This window comes from Capra hircus, chromosome 16 (genome assembly GCF_001704415.2).
Source record: "Capra hircus breed San Clemente chromosome 16, ASM170441v1, whole genome shotgun sequence".
NCBI classification, from domain to species: domain Eukaryota; kingdom Metazoa; phylum Chordata; class Mammalia; order Artiodactyla; family Bovidae; genus Capra; species Capra hircus.
The window spans coordinates 52,295,350-52,312,794 of NC_030823.1; the positions used below are offsets into that span (position 1 = coordinate 52,295,350).

Genomic DNA, 17,445 nt, shown 5'->3' on the forward strand with positions numbered 1-17,445 from the left:
TCTTTGTTTCATTCTTTGCGGATCCATAAAGATAAGTCTCCAGACTAGAGTGAACTGTCCACAAGTATACAAAGGAAGCTGACACTCCACGTGGGTGATTATTTCACTCTTACCAAAGTTAAGTTCTGTCTATGCACTTAGCACCAGCGGCTGGCTGCATGTCTACCCTTGAGGTGGTATAAAAGCGACATGAATTCACAAATATTCAGTCAATGCCAAGCAGAGACAAGTGGGAGGAGGTGGGCTGGGGGGCTCAGCACTGCGCTTCAGCGACGCAGCCTGTGAGCGCCCCTCTTACGTGCACCTTCATTTTCCCCCTTAACTGACCCCAATGATGTACAAAATGCAGTCCTTTCACAGCTTTCAGAAAGTTTTTTATTGGTTACAATGATATAAAAAGCATCATTTGAATTCCCCTCATCATGAAGTGCTTGCTAGCAACAGCATAAAAAAACCTTTCCATACATTTGACAAGCTCAAATGATTTATTTCATGCTGGAAGGGGAAAACATAGCAAACACCACTCTTGTCTATAATTATTAACCTCTCTCTCTCTCTCAAGGCTACACTGGTTAAAATCAAAGGACAACCCCTTTTGTATGTCACTTTGTAAATTTTAATGTTTTCTTTAGAATAGTCTTTTATATCACTCTCCAACAAGAATAAAATTACTAACAGCAAACTTCAATACAAGAACACTCTCCAGATTAACAACTCAAACAAAAATGTAAAATGTAAATCACATATAATACAATTGAAGCGTCCAAAACAATTTAAATAATTTTAAATATTTTATTTTTAAACTGCTACAAATGCTTTATACAATATTTCAACATAAAGTCCCCATAACAGAAATGTAACAAAATGGGAATGATAGTGAAAGGGTTAAAGTGGCACAAATTCACCAAACAAGTATTAAACTACAAATTTTAAGAGGTAGATTACTTTTAAAGTTGAGAACAACAAAAAAAACATGAATAAAACCTAGCCATTTTCCACCAACTCAATCATTAATCGGGGGAAGGCAGATAATTCATGGAGAAATGATACCTATACACTCAGAAACAGGCCAATTTGTTGGGCTTTTTAAATCTCTTATTAGAGACTGAAGTGTAAAACCTGATATGTAAATTCATTTACACTTACGTGTAGACAGACATCTGCACAAGCCTGCGATGTATCCTGCACACTGACATACAGCTACCATTTCCAACAATATAACAGTTATAAATTAGTGCCAGATAATAATCTGAGAGGATCATGTCCATTTGGATATACAAACATGACACTGGAAGAGGCATAGAAAAGAGTCCATACTCAATCTGGTTTCCTCTCCATTATGCTGGCAATCGGCTTGTGATTAAAAAACAACAAACAAACACGGAGACAGGCTAAGAAAGAAGCTCAATGCCTCTGTCTACAATTCACTCAAAGGAAAGGCATCAAGAGCTGGTGTGTGTGACCAGAACATTATGAGACGAGTGCATCCAATCTGCCACCCCTGAAATCTACACTCGACTCCTGATCAAACAGAGAACTTGCTTTGCAAGGTCAGGTTCAAATCGTTCCTTTCTCTGCTATGTGACAAAAACCAGGGCCACACTCAGGTCTGAGTCACCAGTCCCGGGGACCAGGAGCTGGGTCAGCCAGCCCGTCTCACAGCGCCCTCCGCTGTGCATCTCAAACATCTGTGAGCCCACCTGCGGGTTGGGTTCCAGCGAAGGAGTGCATGCCTGATTCTACCCACGGTAACCAGAAGCCCACTGGCAATCAGCTGTGTGTTAGGATTTTTGAGTCAGCTTCAACTGGTCTCAGAAGCTTGGTAGATTTTGCATCCTTTGCCGTAGTGCTTATCCTAAGTTGAGCATGCAAGGTATTTAGTCAATTATTAAGGTTTGTTCTGTTTGGGGGGACTTTTCTACAAGAAGTTCCTAGAAAATAAGAAAACTGAAGATAAATGACACGACACAACCTTCTATGAACTGACCAAGATTAAGAAAAGGCAGGGAGACCGTGGGACAAATGTGAAGACAGCAACAGGACGACTAGGGAGGTCTGCAGGGATGTGCTGGGAGGGGCACAGACGCTCTCCCTGGAGTGGCGTGGCAGAGATGGGATGTGAGAAATCAGCACCGTTTTCCTCTTTTAATCACTTTCATGGTAAATGGAAAAACTTGGTCTAGAATTTTATTTTACTTCTCCATCACTTATTTACATGTCCTTAACTGGCTGCAATGGGAATACAGTATTAAAAAAAAAAAAGTTGCTCTAAAAGCAGTACTGAGAGTGTAAAAATGCCTTGGGACTCACAAAGACTAAAGATGGGTAAGAAGGGAGCAGAAAATATACCTCTTTCCTTGTCTTTTTTTGTCTTACAGCCTGGGGAAATGAGCTCTCAGCAATAGCTCTAAATGCGGTTCCACTGACAAGCCACCAGTGGGTTGTCCCGACCAGTGAAGGTGAGCCCAATAAAGGGTTTGCTGGATTAAGAGCTGTAACAGGAGAATCTAGAGAGCAGTATGCCTCTGCAGCTTTGTCCTAAGAAAAGGATTTGGAGCACATGCCTCTTTCACACCCTGAATGGCACAATGGCTTGTGCTCCAGGAAATGACTGAACGGCAAATTCTGCTGAGCCCTCAGTGTGCGATGGAAAACTGACGTCGTTCTCACGGCTGACTGCAAGTGTATACTTGAAAATCTGTGGAATTCTAAACTGGTATTTGAATGTAAAAAGCCTGTGCATTGAGGACCAGCCCTTAATCACAGTTATGAAGAAACACACAGGAAAAGGGTGTGCTGCCAGTTCCGGGTAAGTCCTTGAATGTGCAATGGGGAGAGCACAGCAGAAACACTGAAAACAGAATGAAAGCGGGTATTTCCAAACTTGCAACACAAAATCCCCCCTGAATAAAATTTCAAAGTAGAAATACACTGAAAAGGAAAGACGTCTAGTAAACTCCCTGCCAGTGTAGGGCAACAAGCATGAACGGAGGAGAGGCTCTGCTAGGAGCCCGGGGCTGGCACAGAGGGACCATTACATCTTTCAGGCCTGTGCCGAGTGCCCCGGCGTTACACCAACTTCACCACAAGGCATCGAGACGACCACTCCTCTCGAAAGAAACACCCCCTCTTCTGCCCAGACAATCAAAATATGGTGTCCCACTGAATGGTCATTGTGTAGTTCCCCAAACACTTTACGATCGCTCATAAGTGGCCCCTGTGGAAGACACGTGTCCTTCAGGTGTGTCCGCAGCGCAGCTCCTGTGTCTCACACAAGCTGCGGCCACTTTCACGGGAGCCCGCAGCCACCATACACAGCCAGAACAATTAACCCACTCTTATCTGATTCTTGTTTCCTTTTAGGTCAGATTTCATGCCAGTCATGTTAACTCACAAACAAAGCAAAATAATTAAAACTAACTAGAGCAAAGAACAGAGACACAATTTTATTAGGCACTTCGGTCCTCTGCAGTCTTTAAGGGTCCTTCAAAACCACTGGATGAACCTCACTCAGGTTTCCTTTACACAATATTAATTTTTCCATATCAATTTTACCTTTGAACTGTATAAATGGGATCCAATACAAAATAAGTGATTCTTTCAGATACTATTGGAGACAAAGAGGAATACAGAGTACATTCTAAAGCATCAGCCACTTGGGAAACGTTTTTTAGTACAGTCTGAGAAAATGACAGCATGTTTGGGGTTCTTTAACCTTGGAAAGCACAGCTCAAGAATGTCCTGTTGTTGTTGAACTTCCAGAACACAGACTGAGTACAGGAGGTACACAGTGAAGCTGCTACCGGCAGGCAGTGTGGACAGCTGATCAACAGGTGTTTACTTTCGCCGGGACTAACTAAGCTCCAAGATGCTGTATACGCACATGCCAGAGTCAGACACCAGATGCTGAGTGAGAGCTACAGGATCTATTATGAAGAAGCTTAACAAAAAAAATCTGATCCTTTATTCCTACAGTCCATCATTCCAGTCTGCCCTCCGCTAATGATCCTTCTCTCCATCTTCAGCCATCACTTACGGCACCAGCACCAAGAACTCTGCCTCATCGACTGTGTGGTGGTAACAGCATCTCTGAACCCCTTGTGACCTCTCCAGACAGCAGTCATCCTCCGACCACCTCCCCCCACCTACAGTTAACTTTGCTTCTGTTCGCTTAAAATACCAAAGGATTCTGAGACACAAAGTTACAGCCAACAGCCTAGAGTCACGCAGCTCACTCTGAAAGGACAGGATTTCTCAACACTTCACAGAAATTCTAGCTGATGATGAAGAATTTCACCGGAGATGGACCTGCAGGCCTTATGCAGGAAGCAGCAGGAATACCAAAAGTACACTCCACTCACAGGTGAAGTAACTTAGAAAGTTTAAGAAGTCAATGCAACAAACTTAACTCCTGCCCTAGAACACAGAATAAACAGAGAAATCACCTTAGATCTAAGATGAGGTCTGACGTCACAATGGGGAAACAAAGGCACTGACAAGTGGGGTGACTTGCCCTGGGTCCCCACCCGTGCCTGAAAGAACCACAGGGTCTGGCCTCAGCACGCACTCTCTACTCAACCCCCCCTGGCCGTGGGAACCTGGCTGTTTACCACCCTATGCTTGGAGACATGAGCCGGGGGGGGGAGGGGGGGGGCAGGAGAAGACACGGGCATGCAGCATTTTAAAAGGAATAGGGTACCGTGTTTTGATTTATTTTGACTAAGAGGCAAGTTTTTAAAACTGAAACACAATAAAAGAAAGCATGAGTAACAAAAAGCAGTCTCAGTTGCTACAACCACTCTTTAAGTCACAGAAATATTAAATCAAATTATAATATGGTTTTAATGAACTCTGCCAATACATCAGAATATAAGACATCTATGATGGGAAAGTTAATACAAGTGACATTGGGATACCACCCAAGATATAAAGGAAGTTTGAGAGAATTTCACCATTTCATAGTAGGGTACTTTGGGGAGCTTTTCATGGCTTCAAATCCAGTTCATAACTGGCCTTATTAAGAAATGGTACCACTTTCGTGAGTCCTACATGTGAAATAAAAGCTATGTGTCCATCTTTGCAGCAGCCAAAGCACTGACCCTCCTCCACGTCTGCCTACACCTTAAGCAACAGCTATTTCCTTTAAATGCTTATGTCAAAATCGTGCAGGAAAAAGGAAAAGGAGCCATTGGGCAAGTGTTTTCTTCCAACCGTCTTTCCCCCCTTGCTCTTGAGCTCTGAACTCCTCTGACCCTGGAGCTCTGCTTACCTGAGGTCCTTCAGCTCCTGCTTGCCACTCCCGTCCTCCTTCCTGTTCTCACTGGGGTCGGCAGAAGCCGCCAGCTGCAGGCTTCGGGTGATCGGCCCCCCACTCCGTTCTCTGGATTTTACACTGAACCTGTCTGTCCGTTTCTTACTGGCCAAGGCCGACTTGCTCTGTAAGACGGCTCTGCTTTTCTGCGCCCGCACGTGCAGGCTCCTCGACGTCTTGCCTGAGAGGGGAGCTGCATGGTTCTTGGCTGCAGCTTTGGGCTTCTTGCTCTCGCTGTGAGTCATTTTGGCCATTCGTATGGGGCTCGAGTTCCTTAAAGAGGAGCTTGGTTTTTTGGACTTGACCGAAGCGGCGAATTTAACGTTCTGCTTGGACCTGAAGGACGAGGCGGGTGGTGGGACCTGTGAGGGGCCCGAGCTGCGAGCTCTGGTCTTGCCCAGAGGTGCCTGCATGCTCTGCATTTTGATCTCGGCGTCTGCTGTCCGTCTGCGGTGGCTGCTGCTGTTGTTTCTGTCACTCCCGGCAGGTGACTGGTGCCCCCCTTTCTTGGAAGAGTGGGAAAGTTTTTTTTTGGAAGGAGAAAGAGGTTTTTTGGGACAGCTGAAAGCAGCATGCTTGTTCAGGCTCCCGATGTACGTGAACTCTCTGTGGCAGTATGGGCAGACGTGCGAGGACGACTCAGGAGTGGTTTTTAGGTCAGCCTTTTGCTTTGCAGACTTGTTTTTCTGTAGGATTGCTTTCTGGACGAGCTGGTTCTTTTTCTTCAACGCGTTTAACTTGAGCTTATTCGAGGACATTTTGCTGAGCTCCACACTAAAGTTCAGTCTTTTGGGCTGGCCCATTCGTCTGAAGGCGTTTTTCCCAGAGTTGTCCAGAACCACCACGCCATTTTTGGGTTGCACAGTCTGCTTCAGTGGGACCGGGTTTTTCTTGGGGGTATACCTCTTCTTGTCACTCGCAGAGGCACATGCCAGGATGTGTTTGTGCAGTTCAGGCATGTTGTCCACGCCTTTCCCGCACTTGGTGCAGCGGATGGCGGTGGTAAATGTCTGTGGGATGTTGTGCGTAGTGAAGTTTGTGGCCGTCACACCAATGCCCAGGGGGCTGCGGTGATGGTACTGAAACGGGGGTGGTTTAAAGCTTGGGTAATGTTGGTTGAGACCCAATCGAACATCTGGATCCTTTGTTTTCATTCCGGAAGCCATTATTTTGATGGTCGTGTAAAGCTCTTCGGAAGAATCGTTCAACTCCTCCTCTTCTTTAGACGCTTCTAGAGGGTCTTCTGGCAAACTCTGCATGTGCTCAACATGGGCCTTGCTGGGATCCGTAAAGTTCTGGGGCCTCAGGGTGCCGCTTTCAAACTCGTGGTGCGTGCACACCGTATCCGGGTGGAGATCTCGCTGGTGCTGCTGCAGATTGCACAAGAACGCAAACTCCTTTTTACAAACTGAGCACACGAAGATATTCCCAACGCCGTGAAGCATGAAGCGGTGTTCTGACAGATCAGTTTTCACCTTGAAGAGCTGCACACAAAATTCACATTTGAAGGGCCATTCCTCAGCGTGAATGGATAAATGTTTGGTTAGATCCTTAATGGAAAGAAAAGGTGATTCACAGACGTTGCAGACAAAGTTCCTGTTGAATGTCTCCTGGACGATCTCCTGCTCAGTGGCGGATGGGGCTTCCTCCCTGGCTTTCAGGTCTTCACTCTCTAGTTCCTCCTGCTTAAAAGATATCATGGGGAGAGAGGTTTCCAGATTATCCCCAGAGGAAACCACGGATGACACTGCTGAGAGAGGAGGCGGTGAAGGGGAAGAGGAGGAGGAGGAAGATGAGAAGGAAGAGGAGGAAGAAGAGGAGGAAGATGAGGAGAGTGTTGGAGGCCCCGGTGAAGCACCAGACATAACAGGCTCCACGGAGGGAATGGGGGACGGCGAGGGGGACACCGTCGGGGAGAGAATTGGAAGTGGGGACTGTGCGGTGGCATTCGAGAGTGGGGAGGGACACGGGTGGGGGGACGCCCCAGCAGAGGGGGCTGGAAGAACGACAGTAGGAAGCAGCGGAGGGGGCGGAGTGGCAACCGTTAACACGGGGGGACAGGGCGGAGGAGAGGAGGGGGTCGTGGGGGTCAAGAGAGGCGGCAGCCGCCCGCAAGAGAGGGAAGGTGGTTGCAGGGCAGGTGACGATGAGGAAACGTCAGGAGGAGCCTCGACAACAGTGGCAGACGAGCTGGAGTTGAGACCAAGGTCAGGGTCTGGCTGAGGATCTAGAGGTTTACAGGGACTGGCGCTTCCGGATGCCTCTGGAGCGTTTTCCACAGGGAGGTCGACGCCGTTGTATTCGTTGAGAAGGACCTTCTGCAGCATGCAGGTGGTGGGTTTCCTTTTCTTCACAGCACTGCAGGATGGCTGCAGCACATGGTTTTCTTTGAATTCCTTGCCTTCAGAGTCACCACAGGGCTTTTTATGCACACTGAGATCTAACACAGCTTCCCACTGGACCGGAGCCTTGCCTGGCCCCTCAGCCTTCTGTTTCACACCACTGGACAAATCCAGTGGCTGCTGGTTGCACACACTGCTAAAAGCAGAGCTAGCTGCCCATTCGTTAGACACCTTATATTCATCAAAGCCCGGCGGGCTCCCAGTTTCTCTCTCATCTCTCCCAGACAAACTCCATGCTGGTGAGTTGCTGTGACTCTCTAATTTGGGTTTTTTGGAGCTTAGAACTGCCTCAGTCCACATGGCTTTCCCATCTCCTGGTTTTCCAAAGTCTCGCAGGGCAGGGCTGTGCTGGGGAGAGCTGGGGGGAGAGCTGGTTCGCCTCTTAAACCTGCTAGAAGTCACAGGTAGCATCGACGCAGGAGCGGACACGCAGACAGGGCCTAACTTGGGTATCTCAGCGGCTGAAATCCCTGCAGGAGGCGTTAATTTATCCTGGGTCTGAAGAAGCTGTTTGAGCTTTGATGACAAATACACGCTTTTCTCTTTGTGGAAAGACACCGCCTCTGTGGTTGATATGCTGAGAGGCAGACTCAAGGAACACGAAGGTGTGGCAGGATCAGACTCAGTCTCGGCTTTAATTTTGGGTAACACGGGCGGACTAGCAGTCCTCCGTTTCTTGGACTCGCTGTTTGTGCTGCTGGAAGGCTCTTTAGGGAGATCATCGGTTATAGGGACCTGCGTGGTCTTTATGTTCTGAGTGATTTCCACTGTGACTGGAGTGAGCAGACAGTTTATTCCGTACAAGTCTGCCGAATTGGATTCCATCTCAATAACGTCACAGTTACTGGTGCTGCTGCTGGTCTGAATTTTACCATCAATGTAGTAATTTAGGTTCTCAGAGATATTGCTGGAAATATCCATGATGTACACATCGTCCGCCTCCCCTTCCTCCTCTGGGTCTGTGCTGGGGACATAGATACTTGGGGCGGGAGGGGCCTGCTCTGCTGGGGGCTGTGGCTCTTCCAGGAGGCCCCCTTTCCGCCGCACCCCCTTGGGAATCAGGTGCCGCTCGTGAACTCTGCGCTGATGCCGTCTCATATTCGTGTGAGTGCCGAAAACCTTCTTACAGTACTTGCACGGGTGAAGCTCTTTAGCTTCGCCATTCTCTTCTACGACGGAAGGAGTCACTGAGTCCTGGGACACCTTCTCTGAACTCAAGGTCAGGCCATCGTGCCCAAGACCGGGGGGCTGTGTGTCGTCCTGGGGAGGAGCATCGTCGCTGGGCGCCTTGCTGCCGGCCGGGTCCTCGAGCTTTCGCTTCAGCCCGGCCTCGTGGCGCCGCTCGTGGCGCCGCCGGTTGATCTGTGTGCCGAAGGCCTTCCCGCAGTACTTGCACTTGAAGGCGTGGCTGGCCGTGGACATGTGGATGTGTGTGTGCCGCTCCAGCCCCTGCTTGGTCGTGAACTTCCTCTCGCAGTGCTGACATGGGAACAGAAACGTTTCAAACACGTCCCCGTTGGCCTCTTCTCTGGCTCTGGGAGTTTTCACAACAGGGGCTGCCTCCGCAGAGTCTTCAAGAGTTTCCTTTGAAACAGTTTTTGGTTCTTCTAACAAATCCTCGGGCTTCTCATCACACCGGATCTCCGGCTCTCTCAGGGAACTTTGATTTGGCACATCAGCTGCTTCGTCCCCATCTTCTTCCAGCTCCTCCTCTTCCTCCTCCTCCTCCTCCTCCACCACCTCATTCGCCTCACAGAGCGCTGCTTCCTGCTCTGCGTCTGGTCCTGTCTGGGGCTCGTGGGCAGGGGGAGGGAGGGCGAACTCCGGAGGCACATCCTGGCTCACGATCTCCTGAGGGACGGCTGGTTGCTCAGTGGCGGAAGCGGAAGGCTTCTCGTCTTCGTCTTTGGGGCCTGGAAGGCACAGGGAGGCAGAAGTAAGGTTAAACACTAGCCACTGGTGATCAGCTTTCATTATCCATGTTACTTTCTTTATCATCTAAAATGCGTGAGAGAGATCGTAGCAATAGACCACTCTACATTCTCACTTAAGAAGTTATACTGGATATAAATCCATTTCATTCATTCAACAAACAACTGCAGTGCACCAGGAAGCTCAGTGGGCAGTGAGGGAGGCTTCAATCTGAGCAATAAATGCCCAAAGGAACTCAGGCTCTTCTGTGTTTCCTCACACAGATATAAACACGCTTTTGTTTACAGAAACTGTACTGCTTAAAACTGTGTCGGGAATAGCTGATACTGATATTTGACTAGTCATGAGTTCTAATTTTTCATGATTCCAAACTGAAACAAGAAAACAGCTGAACAAAAAAAAAAAAAAAAAAGAAAACAGCTGAACATATTACCAGGTAATATTCTTAGTGGTCTGCCTTGAATGTAACTGATTTGTTCCCTTCTTCTTTACCAAAACTATATGTCGAGAGCTACAACATTTTCCAAAATTATGTGATCCATATTCTTCATGTAAAAGGAACTTTGAAGACCATCTCTTCTGAGCCTTATTAAATTAGCGAGGACCAGAGATCTCTTCAAGAAAACTGGAAATAGCAAGGGAACATTTCATGCAAGGATAGGCATGATAAACTGTAAGGACCTAAGAGATGGAGAAGACATTAAGAAGAGGTGGCAAGAATACTAATGACCCAGAATAATCGGGATGGTATGGTCACTAACCTTGAACCGGACATCCTAGAGTGTGAAGTTCAGGTGGGCCTTAGGAACCATTACCATGAATGAAGTGAGTAGAAGTGATGGAATTCCAGACGAGCTATTTGAAATCCTAAAAGATGATGCTGTGAAAAGTGCTTCACTCAATATGCCAGCAGATTTGGAAAACTCAGCAGTGGCCACAGGACTGAAAAAAGGTCAGTTTTTATTTCAATCCCAAAGAAGAGCAATGCCAAAGAATGTTCAAACTACCGTACAAATGCACTCGTTTCACATGCTAACAGAGTAATGCTCGAAATTCTTCAAGCTAGGCTTTAGCAGCACGTGAACAGAGGACTTCAGATGTACAAGCTGGGTTTAGAAAAGGCAGAGGAAACAGAGATCAAATTGTCAACATCTGCAATATCATAGAGAAAGCAAGGGAATTCTAGAAAAACATGTACTTCTGCTTCATTGACTACTTGAAAGCCTTCTGACTGTGTAGATCACAACAAATCGTGGAAAATACTTGAAGAGACAGGAATACCAAACCACCTTACCTGTCTCCTAAGAAACCTGTATGCAGGTCAACATGCAACAGTTAAAACTGGACATGGAACATGGACTGGTTCAAAACTGGGAAAAGAGTATGTTAAGGCTGTATAGGGCTTCCCTTGTGACTCAGCTGGTCAAGAATCCACCTGTAATGTGGGAGACCTGGGGTCGATCCCTGGGTTGGGAAGATCCCCTGGAGAAGAGAAAGGCTACCCACTCCAGCATTCTGGCCTGGAGAATTTCAAGGTCTGTATAGTCCACGGGGTCACAAAGAGTCAGACACGACTAAGCGACTTTCACTTCACTTCACTTCAAGGCTGTATATTGTTACCCTGCTCATTTAACTTCTATGCAGAGGACATCATGCGAAATGCTGGGCCAAACTGACTTACAAGCTGGAATCAAGACTGCTGGGAGAAATATCAATAAGTTCAGATACGCAGATGATACCCTAATGGCAGAAAGGAAAGAGAAACTACAGAGCCTCTTGAAAAGGGTGAAAGAGGAGAGTGAAAAAGCTGGCTTAAAACTCAAACATTCAAAAAACAAACATCAGGGCATCCAGTCCCATCACTTCATGGCAAATAGATGGGGAAACAGTGACAGACTATTTTCTTGGGCTCCAAAATCACTGTGGATGGTGACATAGACACAAAAGATGCTTGCTCCTTTGAAGAAAAGCTATGACAAACCTAGACAGCATATTAAAAAGCAGAGACATCACTTTGCTGACAAAGGTCCGTAGAGTCAAAGCTATGGTTTTTCCAGCAGTCATATATGGACGCGAGAGTTGGGTTATAAAGAAGACTGAGGACTAAAGAATTGATGCTTTCCAAGTGTGGTGCTGGAGAAGACTCCTGAGAGTTCCTTGGACCGCAGGGAGATAAACCAGTTGATGCTAAAGGATATCAAGTCTGAATATTCATTGGAAGGACTATTACTGAAACTCCAATATTCTGGCCACCTGATGCGAGGAGCCTACTCACTGGAAAAGACCCTGATGCTAGGGAAAGATTGAGGGCAGGAGAAAGGGATGACAGAGGATGAGAAGGTTAGATGGCATCGCCAACTCAACAGACATGAGTTTGAGCAAACTCTGGAAGATAGTGAAGGACAGGGAAGCCTGACGTGCTGCAGTCCATGGGGTTGCAAAGGGTCAGACAGGACTTAGCAACTGAACAATAACAATAGGTGTGCCTCAGAGAATAAAAAAGAAATCTGAAGTCACTTCCGAGTCCCAATGCCCAAGAGGAGCCCAGTCTAGCCCAACCTGAGATTAATGGTACAAGGTGGTCAGGGAAGGACTCACCAGCAAGATAGGTGAGTAGAGATCTAAAGAAAATCAATCACACAGATATTTGGTGGAAGGAAGTCCTCTGGATAGAGGAAATGGCAAATGTGCAAGCTGTGAGTCAATAACATGTTAGATGTGTTCAAGAATTGGCCAGGAAGTTGGAGGGGGATGGGCGCAGGGAGAGAAGGAGAAGAGCAGGAGAGAATATCAGCTCATGCAGAGCCTTATAGGCTGCTGACCTTTATTCTAAGGGGAAACAAGAAGCCAACACAGAAACAGAAGAGCAACCGAAATAGAGGAGGGTCACTCTCGGTGCTACATAAAGACAGAAAACTGTAGGGGGACAGGGAGACGAGAGGGGCTGAGCACACCCTCCAGGAGAGGGGCCGGGGGAAACCGAAGTGGCCTGAAGATAGTGGGGAGAGGCCAGAGCCTGGATGCACCCTGGAGAGGAAGCTAACAAGCTGAGTGTGTTGGCTGACTATGGTATGGGAGAGGGGCAGGGCAGGGTAGGGGCCAGTGGTGGTAGGAGAAGGGTCAAAGAGATTCCACAGCAACTGCTGTTAGCCTGTTCACTAGACTGAGGGAAAAGCAAGTTTGGTCTGTGTGAGTTTGTTTGTACTGGGGGGAAATGAGAGTTTACTTTGGATGTGTTGAAGTCTGAGGAGCCTGATAAGACATCCAAGTAAAGATATTAAGTAGCTAGATATGACTCTCCTCAAACTAGAAAACAGCAGTTGGAGCATGGACCTGGAGGAGGTCACCTGCAAAGCAAATGAAGATAGGGGAATGGCTGTGTCCCTCAGTCGACTCCAGTACCCAGGGGTCAGAGGAATGGCCAGGGAGGATCTGGAGAGCCAAGAGAGGGGCAGCCCTTAAACTGAGGAGGGTGTAATCAGTTGTATCCAGAACTGCTAAAAGGCTGAGTAAGATAGGGCTGAAAACTGAACATGCAATCTGCCCAGGTAGGGGTGTGATGACGGTAACAACAGTTTTGGTGGAGCAATGGACAAACGCCTATTGAAGGTCAGGAGACACAGGAAGAAGAGACAGGGAGACTGGAAGCAACTCTTTCAAGTTCAGCTGCAGAGGAAAGCAGAGGAATGAGGGAGTGCCTGGAAGGGAATCCAGGGACAGCACAGGCCTCTGAGACAGGAGCTATCACAGAGCATTTAATGCTGGTGGGGACAGCCCACGGCACTGCTCTCTCTGCAGGACCACCTAAGTCTCTGCCGAATTACATCTCTTTTTACTGTAGGTACTTAAGAGTTATGAAAGGTTCTGTAGAAGAAACAGAGCTTGCTCTGACTTCTCCTGTTTCTATTAACTGGCTCTTCCTTCATTCACTGGACAAAACGTCAGTACCAGGTGACTAACGCCTCCAAGATCTACTTTACCAGGAGTTAAGCAGGCAGGCAACACCACTCCAATGAATTAATGGTTAAGCCCATGGAAGTACATGGTTAACAATGATTAAGGACAGAAACACAAGGGAGGAAGTATCTGGTGGCTTTGTTAATCAATCACGGGGAGGCTGTAAGGATAGAAGAGGAAAACAAAGCAGGAGCCATCAAACACGCAGCGCAGTGTAAATCAGTGTGGACTGAGCTGGAGGCGGTGGGGAGCCAGTAAGATATTTTAAGGCAGAAGAGTGCCATTTAAGAGACATGGCTGCAGTATGTATTAAGGGACTGGGAAGAGGCAGAAACCAACACCAAAGCAGTGGCATTAGGAGGGAAATGCTGGCTGCCTACACTGAGAGATGGCAATGGAAAAATGCAGAAAAGGCAGGAAAAAAAGTGGCCAGAGCAAGATGAGACACCAGAGTCTGGTTAACAGACTTTGTGATTGCCTGGATACACGGGACAAGGGAGGCTTTTAAAAGGCCAACCTTTCCAAACTTGGAGCATATGATGTATCAACACAAGCAACGATTCTGTCCTGGCCCTCCCCCTGCTTCCTAAGAAGGTCTATCACTTTTTCCTACCTACCACCTCATCCACTAGCAATGAGGTTTCTGCCTCTACATACAATCCAGCCTTTTCTCCTCCAGATGCATTTCTTACATTGCATGAGTCTTCCATAAATTGGGAACCCAGTCATCTGATGGTGGTTCCCAGGAGCTAACTCCCTTTTCAAACACATTTTCAGCAGAGACCAAGTACATCACTTAAAAAAAAAAAAAAAAACACACCTAAATGAGAAAACAAATGAAAATAACATCTCTAAGGCTCAAAAATTTCTTTACAGAATTTATCTTCAGCCAAAATCCATAGCTTCTTTGAATGGAAATACTCTATGATTGGTAAATAATTCCAGATTGAAAGCTGTCCAAAGTAGTATGAACCAAAATGTACACAGCTCTATGAACCCAACTGTGTCCACACACTCACTGAGATCTGCTGAGTTTTAAACCTAAAGGATGGCCTGGGAAACAACAGAAGAGTCTGGCCGCTTGCTCCACACACCAACCACTTTTTGAGGGCCAAGCAGAACACGTACAAGATGCTGACAAACACCAATCAAATACTGACCAGCTGTTCCACAAACAGGTAGACACTAAGTATCTTTTTTTCCACAGGACCTGAACTTGAATCAGGAAAAAAAATTAACTGTTCTGAACTGCTTAAGGGGAGAGGGTTCTGTTGGACTGTACTTTAATTCTGCCACTACCAGTAGTAAGGTTCTTTGGTCTTTTGTTGTTGTTCCAACAAATGTCTTAGCAAACCTGCTATCAGCTGGCAGATCTGTTTTATAGGACTCTAGGAAGTGAATTTGTTCTTGCTTCCTAAAATGCTGCAGAAAATTATAATCCTTTAAGAATGTCATCCCCACAAACAGTGCTAATAAAAAGATTATAAAAGGCATCTACAGTGTTTTTTTTTCTCTACAAATGTTTTTTGAAAGAGTCATAGTCTGTATTTTGAAATCAGCCTATTTGGGTCACTATGAACTCTTGAGCAAGCTCAGTCTCTGTATGATTTTGCCACGTAACAATGTAAGACCACGTCGTTCCCCACCCCCGCTTCTACTGGCCAGAGTGTCAGTGTGGTGTCTCAACTGCATCAGGCAGAGGGCAACCCACCTTCCTGAGCAACTTCAGTCCCTGTCTCTGGGAATTCTTACATCATGGAGGGCGTAGAGTATTAATTTTTAGAAAGAGCTCTAAAGAAGAAAATTTTGTAGGGAGAAATACAAAGAGATAAGGCAGAAATTTAAATTCTAAGCAAAAAGAGAAACACTTCATTCTCTATCCTTTTCATTCTAACACATACAACCCAAGGTGTTTGATATTTTCAAGTAAGTTTTTAACTGAAATACCAACTATTAAGAAGAATATTGCAAGATAAGATGTTCACAAAGTAAATACACCGCTGTGCTCACCCCAACACTGTGATTGACCGGCACCCCAGAAGGCTCCTCCTGTCCCTGCCAGTCTGACCTCTGTCATCACAGATTTGTTCTAGTGGTTCTGAACTTTATGAATTATTTATAAATACAGTCACATAGTACGTTTCATTTCACTTCGTTTCATTTTATTTTAACCAGGGAATAACTTCATCTTGAACAAGGAAGGCTCAGCTTGCCATATTAAACGTAGGCGGCTTTCTTGCTGTTTAACCCTTTACAGTTCTTGGATGATTCTGAGAAGGGCACTGCAGGGAGATATAAAGTCAAAGCAGCTGGTGGGCAAACACACCCGCATCCTACAGGTCCAACTCCAAGCTTACCTTCCGCAGAATCTCTCATATTTGCAGGGCTGGGATCTGGCTCACTTGTCTTCAGCTGTACGTCTTCGGTTTTGTTTGCTTTGTTTTTACTTTCTTGGGATTTTTTCTTCCCTGAAACACAATATTTATTTATTTGTTTGCTTGTCTGTTTGTTCATTTGGTCACTCACTATTATCCTGAATTTTTGGAGGCAATTACTAATTCAAACTATTTCTAGGTAATTATCACCTCAGATTCCTGAAGAAAGAAACAGATGATGACTATGAATACCTCTATGTTATGTCAAAGAAAACAGAAACCCACAAATTCTGTATTTTTGAGAATCTTGGGTAATGGTTCCCTTTATAACAGCTATCAAACTAATATGTAATATATTCCAGAAGAGTTAACAACACTGAACGTCCAAGGAAAATTAGAGAAGGGTACTAAATTTCAACACCACACAAACAACAGGAACTGGCCAAAGTCTAGTTATTCGTAAGCAGCACATGAGAGAAAAGACTATCCAGACTTGTCAAAGTAAAGCAACTGAAGCAGAGACGCTGCTGAACAGCAAGGGATACCATACCCATACACCACGGCTCAAATATCAAACGCAGAGTAATTCTGAATAGTTCACTGTCCGCCAGCGCGGCATTCTCAGGGTCTGGAGGGACTCAACTCTAGGTTCAGCACAATTCAGTATTTCATTAACAACTCAGAGAATGGAAGTCAGGAAATGCTAGCTTCATTCCAAGTAGCAAGAGAGTTCAAAAGATAACATCAAAATGCAACAAATTTCTGATGAGTTGGAACAATAAACTAAAGTCACCAAGATGTTCAACATGGACAAACATTTCCCTATAGAACTACCATGAAAAAAAAGTGGAAGTGAAGTCGCTTGTCCGACTCTTTGCGACCCTGGACTATAGCCTGCAAGGCTCCTCCGCCCAAGGGATTTTCCAAGCAAGAATACTGGAGTGGGTTGCCATTTTCTCTACAGAAGTACTAATGCTGAAGGTTTGGAAGCTCCGCCTCTCTGGGATTTAATCAGAATTTGTGGCCCTGTTCCATTTTTTAAATTCTACATTTCTTGCTCCTGGGAGCTTTTGTTTTTCAGTTTTCAGATTCAGAATAAGTTCCACCCACCTTCCTCTAAACTTTCTTTCTCTTTCTGCAACGCTTCCCCCAACCAGGCCTCAACAGCTCCTGGAACTGTCTTTTCTCTTCAGAACAAGGCTCTTGACACCTTCATCTCCGATTTAGTAAATGACTAGAAACTAGAAACCATTCATAGCTTCTGGAAAATGGTATTCCCCTTAACACTAGTGCAGAGAATCACTACAGAGGAGAGTAACTAATTTAAAACATAGAGCACAAATGAAATGAGGTCAGAGACACAAAATATCACCACTACAAAGATCATGATTAAAAACAGAAACATCAACTACAATACAAATACTAACCATCAAAAACACCTCCGTATTTTGTCAGATATTTAAGAGAT

At 45.9% G+C, this 17,445-nt stretch overlaps 1 protein-coding gene across 6 annotated transcripts in view; it reads right to left on the reverse strand.

Moving 5' to 3' along the window:
• Window positions 1–17,445, reverse strand: part of PRDM2 (PR/SET domain 2) — a 131,973-nt gene that overhangs the window by 34,154 nt on the left and 80,374 nt on the right. For 5 of the 6 annotated variants that reach the window (XM_018060604.1, XM_018060600.1, XM_018060601.1 and 2 more), the window contains 2 exons: window positions 15,960–16,070; window positions 5,270–9,626 (listed from right to left, as the gene is read on the reverse strand). In XM_018060604.1, the coding sequence (XP_017916093.1) occupies window positions 5,270–9,626; window positions 15,960–16,070 (4,468 nt within the window). Of the gene's footprint in view, window positions 1–349; window positions 4,417–5,269; window positions 9,627–15,959; window positions 16,071–17,445 lie in introns of those variants that run through there. The other variant, XM_018060602.1, reaches the window with a different exon arrangement.